The sequence below is a fragment of the Lontra canadensis genome, unplaced genomic scaffold (assembly GCF_010015895.1).
Source record: "Lontra canadensis isolate GAN:19392208 unplaced genomic scaffold, GSC_riverotter_1.0 scaffold140, whole genome shotgun sequence".
Lineage (NCBI taxonomy): Eukaryota > Metazoa > Chordata > Mammalia > Carnivora > Mustelidae > Lontra > Lontra canadensis.
The window spans coordinates 2855935-2872657 of record NW_022631134.1 but is presented as its reverse complement, the minus strand read 5'-3'; the positions used below and the strand labels follow the sequence as shown (position 1 = coordinate 2872657).

Below are 16723 nucleotides of genomic sequence, written 5' to 3'. Positions count from 1 at the left end.
TATGGAGCACTGTTCTTAGCAGTACTTCTCCCCCCACCCCTGTAATTCCTTGTGGGCAAAACCCCTTGTCCGGCTTGTTCTGTGAAGACCAGGGTAGATGACTTTAATCATCCTATACTGAATAAATGAAGGAACAATTGAATGAGTTTCCAAATTCTAAAACCATATATAGATAGTCAACTACCCTTGTGATAACAGTGAAAATTAATTTACATGTCATTTGAAACTATTTTACAAACCATTTTAAAAGACTGCTTCTATCCTCTATTGTAGGAACATCAATTTTATTTTAGGAAACAAACCCCCTCATCTTGATGAGTGATTCATCTGGTCCCATGTCTTGACACTCACAAAAGCACCACAAGGCCTTTTTCAGAGAGAAATGATTTGGCCTACATGGGTCTATTCCTCATTGGCTAGAGAATTTCTGAAGAATGTATCATCTGGCTTCTGAGTTATTAGACTGCCCATGGGAAAAAAGTAAACAGAAAGTGAGAAAAACACAAAGAACATCTTTGAGAGCAAAGATCCACATTGTTCTAATTTTTAGATTTCTTCAAGGCCTGGAGTTCTTGAGTCCACTCAAAACAAAGGGCAGGAATCTCCTGCACATTCCAGGCAGGCTCTTTTGATGCCATCTCTTGTTGAATACTCATCGTAACAGAGAGATCACTACTTCGCAAGCAGCCATTTTTTTTTTTTTTTTTTTAACGTATAATGTATTATTTGCCCCAGGGGTACGGGTCTGGAAATCATCAGTCTTAACATATTTCACAGCACTCGCCATAGTACATACCCTCCCCAATGTCCATAACCCCACACCCCCCTGCAACCCTCAGTTTGTTTTGTGAGATTAAGAGTCTCTTATGGTTTGTCTCCCTCTTATCCCATCTTATTTCATTTTTTCCTTCCCTACCCCCCACAACCCCCCGCCCTGCCTCTCAAATTCCTCATATCAGAGAGATCACATGATAATTGTCTTTCTCTAATTGACTTATTTCGCTCAGCATAATACCCTCTAGTTCCATCCATGTGGTTGCAAAGGGCAAGATTTTATTCCTTTTGATAAGGCAGTCCATTCTAATGTAGAAATTATTTAGAACATCTCTGCCCTATGGTTTCATTTGTTTCTGTTTATACCCTTCCTCTTCTACCTAAAAGTCCTTAAAATATGCAAAGTTCATCATCATCAGGCTACTGGTTTCTCTCTTTTCTGGGCTAGCTTTCACTAGTTCTTTGAGACACTTCTGGTGACTCAATCCTAAATCATCTTATGTTACAGTCACTTGAAGATTTCCCCAGAATTTCTCAAATTTTTTTGTTTGGAAGTTTTACTTATTTGAAAAGTGGGGTGATTTAAGGAGGGATATCCGTAAAGCAAGAGAGTAAACATAGATCTAGAAGGAACATTTTTGATAGTTGGATTCTGTGTCAAGATTTCTGTTAATAAAAATAAGCAAAATAGAAAAGAAACTCTGGAAGCACTCACCTCAGCTTTGCTGCCTTGTGAAAGAAAGAATTTTTTAGCATGGAGCTCAGGGAGAACTTTCCTATTCCCTTACTGAATTACAGGCAGGCCCTGCCCCCTTCTTAAACCTTTTCGCTTACTACCTTTCTCACTCACTTTATACCTGGCATAATAGTGTCTTTCTGTTCCGCAAATGAACCAAGCATATTCTTGCTTCAGAACCTCTCTATTTATTCTCTTTGCCCAGAAGGTTCTCTCTCTAGAACCTCACATGGATGGCTCCCTCCCATTTTCCGCGTCTCAACTCAAACATTTTCTCTCAGAGGAGCCTTCTCAGACTCCATTGTTTAAGTACACCCTACCCCACGCTGGCTAGTTTCTATCACAATATCTTGTTTTATTCCACTTATGGTGCTTATATTATTTATTCATATTTATTCATACTTATATAACAGACTTGTCTGTTATATCTCTTCTGACCACTAGAATGTAAGCTCCAGAAACCCTGAGAACTTACCTGTTTTGTTCATCACTTAGAACTCTGTGCCTATCATATAGCAGATGTTCAAGAAACATCATTGAAAAGAATGAGTGACTAACTATGGAATGATTAGGTACATGAGGGAATGGAAAATTAATGAATTTATAAAGCAAGGTATATTTAAAAAGGGCTGTTCTAAAGTGGCTAGACTGTACTTCATTTGCCTGGAAGCCAAAGAGAATACAGATAAATTCCAAGTTAGAAAATTAAACATCTGGACTTGGAGGAAGGATCTTGTTTACACCTTGCTGAATGTGTTGTAACTAAGAATGACATTTTCTTTCTCTGTTTTCCTTGAAGAAATAAAGTTGGTGGGAAAGCTGTTTTTTTTATTTTTAACACTAGATGGCACTGTTGTTTTTTAACTGCTGGGAAGATTTTTGACTTGAGCCAGCCGCCTGAGCACAATTTGAACGAGGCAGCTGTTACCCTCCAATTTCATATCCATGTATAATATTTGTGTTACATTTAAAAAGTGTATGGTCTGCTGTGCCAACACAGGAATTGACCCCGAAGATTTTGGTAATTTATATTGCTTCCAGTTATATCAATACTAGGAGCACCTTGACAATCGCCACCTACCCACTCCCCTCCAGCTTTATTTACACATATGCATAGTTAGACTGCTAGAATATGCTCACTGCTTTGCCTGTATATTTATCCTGCCTTGAGTGGAGCAGTCTTCATATTGTGTTATGATCTCTTGGAAGCAAATGTACTTCAACAGTGCTCCAGAATATGATATTGATAGATCTGTATGGTGGCTAAACTCCTGTTCATGTCATCATCGTAATAAGAAGCCAGAAGGCTGATGACTCAGTTATTCAAACTATGACTATTTAAGTGTTTTAGTACCTTATTCTCTATCAAAAGTTTGCACGTCTGTGCCGATGCTATTTGAGCTTCCCTAGATTTGAGAGGAAAAGTTAATTAAGATTTCTTAACATTGTCTAATGAGTAAACTGTATGAAATGCAGTAATCTAGCCTGTCCTGTTCCAGACAGAATTATGACCCACTTCTGGAGCAGGCAGAAGGAATCTCATTACACATTCATTATGAATTTCTTAAACTACCGAGCAGTCTTAATCTTGCAGGTTTTTTTTTTAGAGGAAGGAAGGGGCAAAGGGAGAGGGAGAGAGAATCTTAAGCAGGCTCTGTGTGGAGTGTGGGTGGAGCACGATGCGGGGCTCAATCTCACAACCCTGAGGTCACGACCTGATGTGAAATCAAGAGTCTGATGCTTAACCGACTGAGCCACTAAGATGCCCCAATCTTGCAGTTTTTGAAATATAATACATGGCCCCATTTTTCCCTGAATAGATAAAGATGAGTGCTATTTATTATGTAATTGGGGAATTTTATTTGTAGCTTTATATTAAAAGATCGAAATTATGTATTAGTGGGAGGTGGATTTGCAATGTTAGGCACCATAATAGAAATGTGATTTACAGATTCATCAACATCCTTTAGGATATGATCAGACTATACCTCAGAGAAAATTCTGTGAGTAAAAATCAGAATTCTTAGATTTGTGTTTACTTCTGTAGAGATTCACATGCAAGAGCCCATCTCCGAATGAAAGCTTGTCACACACTTCTCAGGTATGCCTGGCAGGAAACTCCTCATGACTTTGATGAGGATGACAGTCTTCCAAAGAAAATGGAAGAAGAACTCTTTGAAAATGTGGAACCACAGAAGAAACACAGGTAAAAAGTTGCAAGGAATTCTCATTAGAGATTTCTGCATGGTCTTAGATTTGCTCATTCTAGGGCGAAATGATTCCTCAGGGTTTGCATTAGTGTTAGCCGCCATTTATATTAACATACACATTTGTGTCTTGGGTTTTTTACTAAGTGTTTGCAAGTATCTGTGGGAAGGCCCTTCTCCCCTTAGTTTATTTTGCGCCATGTAATATAATTTCTTGTTCACTGGTGTGTCTTTTATATTAAGCAGTAAGCTTATCCATCTTTGCATCCTAATAACATAAAGCCTATGTATTTGTTGAACAAATGTGTGAATGATCTTAAGAATAAACATGTAAGATGCCCTAATGTCTTTAAGAAATTAGTAAAATGTAGTTTCTTCCTTTTTAACTTTATTTTTTTCTGGTCAATGTCCAATGAAATAACGGGAATTTATAGTACTTTGTATTATTTCATAACCTTTAGACATTTGCTTACCATTATAGCATTTTGTATAAATCAAACGGCTTTGGCATTTCAACAGTTAGCATTGCCCCATGCACGTACTAGGGGCTTCGTAGATATTTATAAATTAACTTAATTGACAATGCATTGTGATGTTTAATATATTTCATAAGTCTGCTTATTGCCTTAAGCTCCTTAAGCAGGAGATTCCTTTGAATTAACTTATTAGCATATCATTCTCTTTTATGATATTCTATGGGAAGATTGAAAAATTTGGAGAATGGCATTCTATTTGCAGGGAGACTAGACTGAGGCTAGAAACAACCCTGATTTGAACTCCTTTGTTTTTCCCTTTTCCATTTCTACCTGGCCCTCTCCTTTTCCCATTCCTTTTCCCTTTAACTAAATTACCTCTTCAACTCAGTTTCTTTTTGCTATGCTGATGAGTTTCTCATATTCTCTTGGATGGACATTTATTCCTGTTACAGAATAAACTCAGAATTCTGCTCTTACCATCTGCTTGGCCCTGCCAGGCGATAGCGGTGCTGCTGTCCCAAGGGTAATGCCTCACCAGGATCCGAGCATTCGGTTCCATCCGGTCTCTCAGCAGCAGAGCTTGCCGTCTCCAGCACACTGAGTGCACAGGACATTTTTCGGCCTCTAATGGGATTTTCTTCTTCTCAGCCATTCTCCAAAGCAGAGTAAATTGCAGAAGCTTTGCCGCCAGCAGTTTGAATACAGAGATGGGCAAATTATAAGCTGTGCCGCTCCTCAGCTAGTTTTGGGAGTCCGAGGTCCTGATCTGCGCTCAGGCACAGAGGTAGTTTTGGTGGAGAAAAAAGCAGATGATAGTCATCAACGATGGATGCACAAGAAAGGCAGCAGGTAAACCCATTATACTGGGTGTCAATATACCAAATATATGAATGGCAGCCTAAGAGATCCGGTATGGTACCCGCAGAGCAGGCAGGAGTATATGTGGGGACTTTGGATTTTCTATTGAAAGTAGAAAATGCTTTTTTTTAAATCCTACTCAGAGAAGAAAAAGAGAGTGAAATCAAATGTAAATGCTCGGTAGTCTATACACAAGTTATCCACTGTCTGTTCAGATAAGGAATGTGAAATCTGACCTACTGGGTTCATAGTTTTAACTGGCTATGGAAATTAAAAGAAAACTGGGCTGCCATCTAATTCTTTTTTTATGATCTGAAAGGATCAAGTAAGAACTTAAGAAGTCCCCATTTTAAAAAAATGGTGCAGTATTTTTCAGTAACTCAATCACCTGCCCCTTCCCACAAGCACGCTTTTCTGCTGTTCCTTATTTCCATCAAATAACCAACGGATACGGCTTCTGCTTACACAGTGAAAACGAATTCTTACCTTAACAAATATATCAATCCAGTCTAACCTCATGGCTGGCCCTTGTTTGGATCAAGATTCAAGCCGACCACTCTCAAAAGTTATTTCTAAGACAATTAGAGGAAAAGCCTGGGTGCCAGATGACACAAAAGAAGTCTTATTAATTTTGTTGGGTGTCCTAATAGTTCAATGGCTATGTTTAAATAAAGAAAAATTCTGACCACTGGGATATATATTGTAGCATTTACAGATAAAATGAAGAAGTAGGTCAGACTTGCATTAAAATACTCTAGCAAAAGCAAAAATGTAAAAAGTTGGAGGGAATGGATGAGACGAGAATGGCAGCGTGTTGACACCTGTTGCATCGTGGTGGCTTCTTCTGGCTTCTTCTTCTCTCTTTTTGTTCATATACGAACATATCTTTAACCAGAAAGAAAACAACTCCTTGGTTTTTAGATTGGTTTGTTTCAAATTCAGCCATTAGTCTTTTATGGTGAGCCTCCGGGGCCTCTTCAGTCTCTTGACATCTGTGTGATACACTTTTTCCCCCCTGGGGAAGAGGTGTGATTTTCATTGGCTTCTCAAAAGGTGTGTGATGTGAAAGGTTTAGGAACTGCTGCTTTGACAGAGACTGTGCAAGCATGAGCGGGCAAGAGCAGCAGCCCAGCATGGGCAGGAAGAGAGCAAGTCTCACTGTTCACTGTCTGAGATGAGCCAAGTACCAGCAAGGAACACTTACTGGACTTGTTTACAAGAAGGTTGAAAAGCCAACCTGTAGCTAGACCTGTGAGTGTGTTGCTTTGCCTTGTTCATCCTAGCTAAGCTAACATTATGACAGGGAGCTAAGAGGCAAGTTTTTGTCCCTGTGAATGATTTGCTATATGGGACCAGAATTCATTCATTCTGCTGCAAACGGTGATTAAGGGCGGCGTTCTGGGAGCTGGTGCTTCAGCTGAGATCAAACACATGAAAATCCCCGCAGTGCTAACGGGCTCTACATTTCTGGAATTTAGTAATACATCTCACTGCTTTAGCTTACTGTATTACAGTGGAGGTCCTCCTTGAACCCAGCGGGAAATTGCCAGAGATACACTCACTTGGTTTCCAGCCACACAGAAGAATGGTCCAGGTCAACTTTTGAGATAACCTGGCATCTTTCTCCCATTTCCAACTCTGGCAAAATCTAAATTAATTGTTTGGCTTCTAAAGGGAAACATGTAAGCTCGGGGATGAAAATACCCTCAACGGGACCCAGAATTATACAGGGGAAAATACAGTGTCATGGGCTTTGGAGCTACAAGAGATCTTTAAAATTTCCTTAATCACTTGATCTTTTGATTTCAAAGCTAGGTACGCTGGGGCCCGGGACACTGACTTGCAAGCACTCATTCCCTAGGTTTGTGGAAGGGGCTGTGGTAACGTGCGAGATATCCCTGGGACACAGAAGAAGGTCTCACACTGCCTTTTGGCACATAGTGTGTTTTATGTACAGATCCATAAACTCAAGCTTCCTGCAAAACTTAAGCATTCCTGTTAAGGCCAGTGTCAGTTGATGGTACTGTTCAAAAACGAAAAGGGAAACCAACATTATCACAGCTCAGCATGGCACTGAAGCATGGGAGAAGTTGCTACGGCTGTTGTAAGCAGCAGAAACATAGATAGCCAGGTAACAGATGTTGGCATCTCAATAGGTCATTGCAGGAGATGCACGATCATTCATTCATATGAATAATATTGAGTGTCAATAAAAAATGCAAGACCCAAGCTATGTGAATGACGAGGTTAAACAGGTGAAGAGTAGAGAATAGCAGCTCTCGTGCAGTGCCCAGTTTTGATAAATGCTAAAAAGGTATTTAATGAGGTCCAATACCCATTTTTTAATTTAAAATGATACATCATTAATCAACAATAGAAGGAAGAAATACATTGCAAGATTAACAGGGATTATCTTGTAGTAATATGAATAATGCCTAAAAGTCTGTTACAATTTTTACTCTATTTTTCAGTTCTTCGTAAATTCTTTACAGTGAGGTTATGTTTTTTATATTTATTTTTAGTACAGAAGTTTAAATTAGATATCTGGAATTTTTTTAAGTCTTGAAAGGAGAAATATATTACTTTTATAACAGACCCTTTCTCACCTTCTCCTCTCCCCTTCACTCCCACATCATTAAATTTTATAGGACGAGTTATATTTTCCACAGCAGGAATGCCACTGCTGGTGTATGAGTAATGTAACTATGTTGACAGACATAAAGAATTGGCTTTTTCTATACAGACAGTTTCCTTGAATGTTTGGCTTATTTTGCTTTTAAGTGATGCAAGGAGAAGAATTTGAGGATTTTAGCTCAATAATTTTCTTTCCTTCTTTTGGTCAAAGTGGCTTTATGTGAGCTCCTATACAAGACAGCTTAACAATATTCAACATATATCTTGGACTTTTAGGGTATAACCCTTTAGAAAAAGAGAATTGGAGGAAAAGCTATAAAAAAATCACAACCGTTAATAATAGTGGCTCATTCTAAGTGACGTGTGCCAGGCAATATTCTATGTATTTTCTGTTCATTAATTCATTTCATTCCCACAAGACTCTTTTGAGGCAGGCATCATTATCCTATTTTACAGATGAGGAAACAAAGGTGTGGGATTGTTAACCAAAGCCATATAGCTACTAAGAAGTAAATTCAGGATTCAAACTTGAGCCCTCTGGCTCGAGAATCCATGTTCTTAATCGTTCTGCCACAGGATTAAATATCAGGAGGTAAGGAGGGTATATCAGTCTGGGTTCAATTTGGAGGCAAAAACCACACTGTGATTTCAAGAAGATGTGAAACATAAAGAATTATTAAACAATGATGAAAGAGTAACTATTAGATTAAAAAAAAAATCCTCTGGGGCTGAGGGAGTTGAGGACAAACTTGAAATCAGGCCTTTCCCAAGGCCAGAGTTAGAACTCATTAGAAAAGGTACAGATACAGCTAACTGGATGGCAAAAATCTGTTAGTTTGCCTGACCAGAACTGGTCTGTGGTTGCTCTGCTAGCAGGAAGTAGCCCTCTGGAACATATGCAGGGGTGCAACTGGTTTAGGGGCACACAGGTATGGAAAAGGAGCAGGGTGCTGGAGAGGCAGAAGGTTTAGAGCATGTCATGTCCATGTCAGGAGGGCCACGAGCAAATGATTATCAGGCCAGGGCTGTGAGGCTTCCCAGGGGCCACACATCCCCGGCACCTGGTTAGGGCGGAGCATCCCTGGATGTCCTCCCTCCCAACTGGTAACCCCATGCAGCAGCCAGGAAGAGCAAGGGAGCCCTTCCTCCTGCAGTGTTCCTCTAGCAATCTCTACTGAGAAAGCTTCATATTGTGCTTCTGTGAGGGAGAAATGCTTAAAGGATTCATATCCATTATCACAAAGCACGCATGGAGCTAAGTGGCAGCACTCTGGTAGGTGGCACAGAGGGAGCTCTGATCGGGTTACGCTACTTGATAACAAGCCTAATCCTGTTTTCCCAAAGGACCTTTCACCTGGTGAGTAACCCAGACCTTGTGCTGGCAGTGTCTATGACCAAAACAAGAAATGATGTCTGTGGCTATCCAGTTATTATTCAGGTAAGATATATATATAGGCTAAGTAGTAATCATCACCCTTTATTTAAAGTTAAGTAAAGCTCTGTGCTTCCTTGTTGTGGAGAAAGATAATGGCTGTCATAGAAACCTATTTTGAATGCCATTGTTAAAATATTTACAATAGTCTGCCTAGATTTCAAATTCAACATGTTCATGTAGCTCTTAATTTAGTTTAATCCAACAGATGGTGATTGTGGGCTTGCTGCATGTCAGGAGTTATGCTAGTTACTTAAATCAAATCCAAGGGCAGACATGAAAAATTATCCCAGTAGCATTCATATGGTCTCAGTGGCGGCTACGGTCAAGTGAATAGCTGTTAGAGGCACGTGTTTTAAACTCACTGATTGGGACCTACGCAAGCCCCCTCTTGCCTGGCAGCTGGAGGGAAAGAGCATGATCAGAGAGGTCTTCCCGAAGGGTGTGAACTCATCAATGTTCATTCTACTAAGATACACATTTGAAATACACGTAACATACTTTAGCAAATGCTTGTGGCAGCCAAACAGCTTTTGGAGACTCCAGAGAAAACTGGGTTCATTTGAGTTTTGGATAAAGATCTGTGGAGTTCTTTTTTCTTGTTTATCTGTCATCCTTACTTGTAACCAAAGACACTCCTAAATAGATTTATGTTTTTCCTTGCTAGGAGGAAAGAAAGCTTAGGAGCACCCCTGCTCTGAATTTATTTTCTGTATCCTTCATAGTATTTACCATCTTTTGTTGAAGAGAATATATTATCCCCAAAGTACATTTGTTTTATTCCATGTTTTTAATAGCAACGAGGCAGCTTGTTTCGCAGGTCCTGAATCCATAATTGGGATATAGCAATCTGGACAAATATCAAAGCTTAATTAAATCTTCTACCCTGCTGATAAATATGGACAAAAAATTTATTCTAGGAGACATCATATATATAACATCACATTCTTCCCTGTCAGGTGCCTCTTTGGCATGGGCCACAGTGAGATTAAAACCTCTGCAGATGCAAATTCTATACCTTAATCAGCTTCAAAAAATTATAGATATTGACATTTTCCCCTAAGGTTCCCATTTTTAAGAAGTGAGTTTGATCTCAAGGTAATTTGTATTACCTTTCAAGATTTTTTCTTTGCTGATGTTCCACTTTTATTTCTTGAAGCATTTGGTTTGTGAGAAAATATTAAAGTTCATGTAAAATAATAAAAATGAGTCATGTTAGGTTAATGTTACAAGAACCCCCACTCTCTGTTCCTTGAAACATAGTCTTTGTTTTCCATGCCTCTGAGGGATCCTCTATTGTCTGACCTATTAAATCAATTCTTAAGACCCATTTATTTTCCTCTTTACTATCAATCTCTCTTTGGTAAAGTGAATGCTATTCATTATAAATTTCCTTTAGGTGTCATGATATGTTTAGTTGGAACTAATCTACTAGTTTAAATTCTTTAAAATTGAAACTACTCTTTACTTATGCTTGAGCCAAGTTTTATAATAGAATAAATGTGCTGTTTCTGTTACATATAAAACTGTACTCATAGTTTTAAAAAATCATCTCAGTAATCAGGGAAACATAAATTAAAATAGCAACAAGACACTATTTTTCATTTATTAAATTTGTTTGGGCAAGAATGTGAGGAAAACGGGCTGTATCATATACTATCGGTGTAAGTGTAAACTAGAATAACCTCTCTAGAAATCATTTTGATATGAAAAAACTTAATATGATATCTCATAATATTTAAAAATGATCATGTTATTTTATCAGCAATTGTACTTGAGGAGTTTGTTCTAAAGAATTTTTCATGGATTTACATGAAAATTTATTTATATGATTATTCATTGCTTTTTTGCTTATAATAAGGACAATTTGAGGAACAATCTACATGTTTATTGGTGATTGGTAAAATAAAAACATCACTACGATCAAATAGGATATATCCTTTAAAAAAGTTAGGAAAAGTTTCATGGGATATTCTTATTTAAAAAAAACTAATGCATTTACCAAATTATTTGCATTTTGTGATTTCATTTTTGCAAATCAAAGGATGCATATTTAGAAATATAAAAAATATGGCACATATAATCATCAAATATAAATAATGATTATTACTGCATAGAATTATGAGTCATTATCTATAATTTCTGAATTTATGCAATGAAAATGTGACAGCTATAATCAAATCATAAACTCTCCTGTCTGTTTGACTCCATATTTTATCCTTTTTTTCAGAAATACAAACCATATAACAATGGGACGTCCAATCAAAAGTGGAATTGTGTGGAAGATAGCAAAACTTTTGTGGCCTTTCATAGCACTGCACTGGACAAGGAGATCACAGCAGCAAATTATGCTGGCATTTGTACATCCTCTGTGATTAAAGAGGAAAACGTTGACCAACCAGTAAGTGGTCCTTTTCTACTAAGGATAAAAGAAAAATAGGAGAAAATGGAGTAATTTAATAAAGGTAGAACTTCTTTTTTTTCCTAGAAAACCTTATATTCACACAAATTAAACACTGATTTGTGAATGAAATCACTTACACTGTGTGATTTTGGTTAGGAAACAATGAAGGAATGTTGGTATTACCCTCTTCTTATATTGTTTCAATGGCTCCCTATCATCAGCACCACCTTTGGTCCATCATCAGTTCATGAGAACACTCATGAATGAGGATAAGGACATATGCTACGCTCCCACAGGTGTGCCTGCCATACTAGATGTCACTTGACTCCAAAAAGCATATTAAAGTGCACATGATTGTAAGTGACTTTAACTGTATTACATTATACCACGCATAGGTCTAAATTTGAATACCTATATTCTGATTTTTAGAGGAAATAATTTTTCAAATGTGGACCTGTAGTCTTTATTCATAAGGAATTGTTTCATACTTTACAAATACCTGAGGTATTTGTGGGTCTGTATGTCAAAGTACCTTGCTGTTGTTGATTACTATTGGCCTGTAGAAATCTCGTGATGCGCTATAAGATTCTCTATCCTCTTTGTGTCTCAGTCTTCCCTAAATAGCTGCTCTTCTCCTTCACCCCAGATTCCCTGGCTCTACTAAATCACTTGCATTTGCCCAAATTCACCGTACCATGTTGCATGTCTTTGGTCTTGACTATGCTATCCTCTCCCCCAACCCCTTTTGCCTTTGTCTATGAACTCCTACCAGTTAGCAAATGTGCTGTCAAAGACTAAGGGCATCTTAAAAGGAATCAAGTCAGCTTGAAAAGGGTCCCAGTTCAAAGACAGAACAATTTAAGCATCAGTAAGACTACTGAATGTGGTGCATTGATATTCATCAAATATGTTTAAATCCGTACGTTCATTCTGATATTAAACAAGGATAACAATAATTGATTGATCACAATTAGATGATGCTAAGGAACCAATTAGTTACTTTGAGAGCTTGGAAATGAAGAATCAGGCATTTTTTCCCCTTACTTTATGATCTGTATCTTAGGATAATAAAATAGTAGGTGAGAAGTTTCACTTCATAGGAATATCCCAGCTAATAATTGAATAAGGTATGAAAAAATTTGGAGCCACTATGTTGTAAACTTTATTAAATTAATTGATCTAGACGGTGGTTACCAGTGTCTACTACCATTACAGAGACACAACAGATAATATATGCCCTTTGATGGAAGTACATAATACCACTTATGAAGTGTTCCTCCCCCCAAAAATGTAACTGGAATTTAATTAAGTTTTTCATTCTAACTAATAATTTACTGGAAATATAGGAGATAAAGGAACATGGTAAATGACACAAAAACCATGTAGTCATCAAAATCCTAACTGAATACATAAAATAAATTACAATAAAGGAAAAAAGAGAGAAAGAGTTATAGAAGAACATGGAAATTAACAAAAGAAATTTAAGAAGTATAGAAACCAATTATAATGTATTGAGCTGATTTTGATTCTGTTTCAAACAAATTATAAGAGGAGAGAGAGATGATTGTAGAAATTTGAATACTGACTAAATATTTTACTATATTAAGATAGTATTATGGCTAATTTCAGGGGTGATATTACAGTTACAATAAAAGAATTTTTATCTTTTAGAGGTACATACCTAAATATTTAAGAATGAAATGATATGATGCTTCAAAGTAATCTATGGTAGGAATAAGAAGTGGGGTGGGGAAGGAGATCAAACAAGATTGGTAATTGTTGATAATTGTTGAAGCTGGGTAAATGGTAGAGGGGGTTTATCCTACTTTGGTATATGATTGAAATTTTCTGGGATTATACAACTCATGTTTTTATTGAAAGACACAGGAAAGGAGGAACTGTACAGCTGGTCAGAAAGAAAAGAAGGCAGTAATTATAGAGATAGATGGTAGAATGCAGGCTGAGTTTTAAAGGGTGGTGACATGAAAGTTGTGGGCAATACTGGAACAGAGGTTTCAGTGGACATTTTGGTGTTCTGCTTAAGAAAAGGTTAGTAGTTTAAGCACTGGATTCTTCTACTTGACAATTTTGTTAGAAATATTTTAAAAACTATTTTGTGTACTTTTTCTTAACCAGAATAGACAGAGCATCACTATGTTGGTTACAGTGCCGTGCATCAGATAGTTGGCATACTAGGTTTACTCTGAACTCATCCTAAAATCATACATGCAACTTACTTTCTTCAAGATAATTCTTAAAGGCCATTTGCTGTCATTTTTCTTACTAATAAGAATGCAACTTAGAAGATACATCAGCATGACTTCAATGCAGTATAAACTGGCTCTGTTTGCAAAATGAGTTCTTTAATCAGAGACTGAAATGGACTTCTAAGGTCGTTTTTTTAAAACTTGAACACAGTTGCCACTTTCAGTGGCTTTTTCAATAACTTCTGGTCTTTAGCACTCTTATTTCATCACCTGGAAACTACTCAATTAACAAATCAAGAAAAAACAGATGTTGATGAGAATGGGGGAAAAGGGGAACCCTCTTACACTGTTGATGGGAATGCAAACTGGTGCAGTCACTTTGGAAAACAGTATAGAGATTCCTCAAAAAAGTTAGAAATAGAACTACCCTATGACCCAGTAATTGCACTACTAGGTATTTATCCAAAGGATACAAACATGGTGATTTGAAGAGGCACATGCACCCCAATGTTTATAGCAGTGATGCACACAGTAGTCAAAATATTGAAAGAGTCCAGATGTCCATCGACAAATGAATGGAAAAAAACATGTGAGATATATATATGTGTGTGTGTATACACACACACACACACACACACACACACACACCCTACATTCCACACAATGGAATATTACTCAGCCATCAAAAATAATAAAATCTTGCCATTTGCAATGACATGGATGGAAATAGAAGGTATTATGCTAAGTGAAATAAGTCAGTCAGAGAAAGACAAATACCATATGATTTCACTTATATGAGGAATTTAAGAAACAAAACAGATGAACATAGGGGAAGGGAAGGGGAAAAATACGATAAAAATAGGGAGGCAAACCATAAGATGCTGAACTCAAGGAAACAAACAGGGTTGCTGAAGGGGAGGTGGGTGAGGTGAAGGGGTGATTGGGTGTTGGGCATTAAGGAGGGCAGTTGCATCTTGTGAATTTTGAGGTATTTTCCCTATAGGCCTTTAAAACTTGGTTGCATTTTAGTAAATCTAGATAAAATTTAGATAATTTTTGTTAACTTTTATTAACTTCCAGATAGTAATTGTAGAAGCTGAGTGTGGGTTCGTGGGGGATCACTATACTGTACTATTTTTTGTATGATTGAAATATTTTATAATAAAAATGGAAAGAAAGGAGACCTAGAGTTTAGGTCTCAATGATTTTAAAACTAGTGCCTTTCTTTAATCATATTATCAAGATGTTCTTCTTATGCTAACCAAAATACAACTTCCCAGTTTCTAACAATTACTTGTTCTAAAAGATTATAATTTTACTTTCTCAATAGTTAAATGATAGCCTATCTGATAGAAGTTAATATGATTAATCTGAAGAGTACAGTAATATATCAATTCTAGGATACATAGATTAAAAACCTCTCCTGGACCTGGAGAGGAAGGAAATTACTCATTGTACAAAGGCTCTAGGCCAGTAATTCGTCCTTAACTTTTTTAGAGATACAGACTTCTTATTTTCCCCCCAAAATGCACGTGTATACACAAACACTTTAGTGTAAGTTTTAGGGAGTTTATAGACTCCCCCTGACATTCATTTTGGATGTAGGGTAAAAACTCCTTTCCTAGACCACATCCTAAGGGGTAGCTTAGAAAAAGGAAACTAATATGAAGTAAATATTATATGTTAGATAGCTACTGTATGTTACATACTGATCAGTCTTAGTGATTTTCATACATGGTATCTCATTCAAATAATAAATATGATGAGGACACAATAATTCATTCACAACCACCTTAGCTACTATACAATGGCAATGGTCATTATTGATCAGACTAACCCCATGTAATAGACTATATATCTATAAGGCCAAATGAACAGATCAAGTTATTCATTTCAATAAATCAAGGAAAATTTTATAGAGAAAATAATTAGTCAAATCAATTGCCTGTTATTCTAGATAGAATACCAGGGGCTGACTTACTGAACTTTTAAACTCTATTTGCATTCTACAGGCATAGTTAACCTGGGAGCTCCCCAAATGTATTGCCTTTTTATTTCCATCAGCAGTTTCAAAACAATGTTAAATGTGAATGAATTAATCAAAACTCTAGTTTACATTGTGTGCATGCACGGTTGCCAAAATAAAGCAATTCAGAGATCATCAAGCCTGTAGCACCACGGTCATGGGGACTGATGTTTTAATGAATGAAAAATACATTTTCTGGATACTTTTCAATAGGCTTCTTTAGTAGAATAAGGAAAATCATTGGCATGCAATTCATCATGGAGTACATGCTTTTCTATAGAAATGGTTCTGCCTATAATATTCGTTCAGTTCCATCTAAACAGGGATATTTCAATTTTCTGCCTTTCAGTAATGTGTAGAAAAATGGAAATCGTATGTGCATATAGAGAAATCCGTAGTGAAATTTAAGAATTACATCTTCAAAAGTGTCATATAAATGTTGGCTTTGAATTGAGGTAGCTCTACATACTTAGAGGGAGTACTTGAAGCAATATGAGAAAGGTAAAAAAGCCAAGAACTTGGAATCAAATGTCAGTTTTATATTTCAGTTCTGCCATGTATTACTAGAGTATCCTTAAATGAAAAATTCCCTCTTGGAGTTTCTGTTTTCTCATCTGTAAATTGATTGTGAATGATAATAACTCTGGCTGTATTTAAGTTTTAGCTTTGTGAGGACAAAAGCAAATGAGAGAGTCTATATAAAAGTATTCTAAAATTTTATTATGGAAATTTTCATGCATAGACCAGGATAGTATAGTATAGAATAGTAAACTAGAATATAGTATACCAAGATATACTAAAAATAGAAAGAGTATAATGAAAAATAGAATAGTATAATGAATCCCAATATACTTTTCATCCAAATTCAACTATTATAAAGGTTTTGCAATCTTTACAAACCCCAGACATGATACCATTCCACCTTAAACTTAAGAGTATACTTCTAAAAAGTTTGAACATTTTCTTACA

The 16723-nt window shown here is 36.8% G+C and overlaps 1 protein-coding gene across 1 annotated transcript in view; it reads left to right on the top strand.

Moving 5' to 3' along the window:
- Positions 1–16723, top strand: part of DCDC1 (doublecortin domain containing 1) — a 214437-nt gene that overhangs the window by 167458 nt on the left and 30256 nt on the right. The window contains exons 18-21 of the mRNA XM_032843444.1: positions 3558–3716; positions 4842–5042; positions 9030–9123; positions 11348–11518. Coding sequence (XP_032699335.1) covers positions 3558–3716; positions 4842–5042; positions 9030–9123; positions 11348–11518 — 625 coding nt within the window. The remainder of the gene's footprint in view (positions 1–3557; positions 3717–4841; positions 5043–9029; positions 9124–11347; positions 11519–16723) is intronic.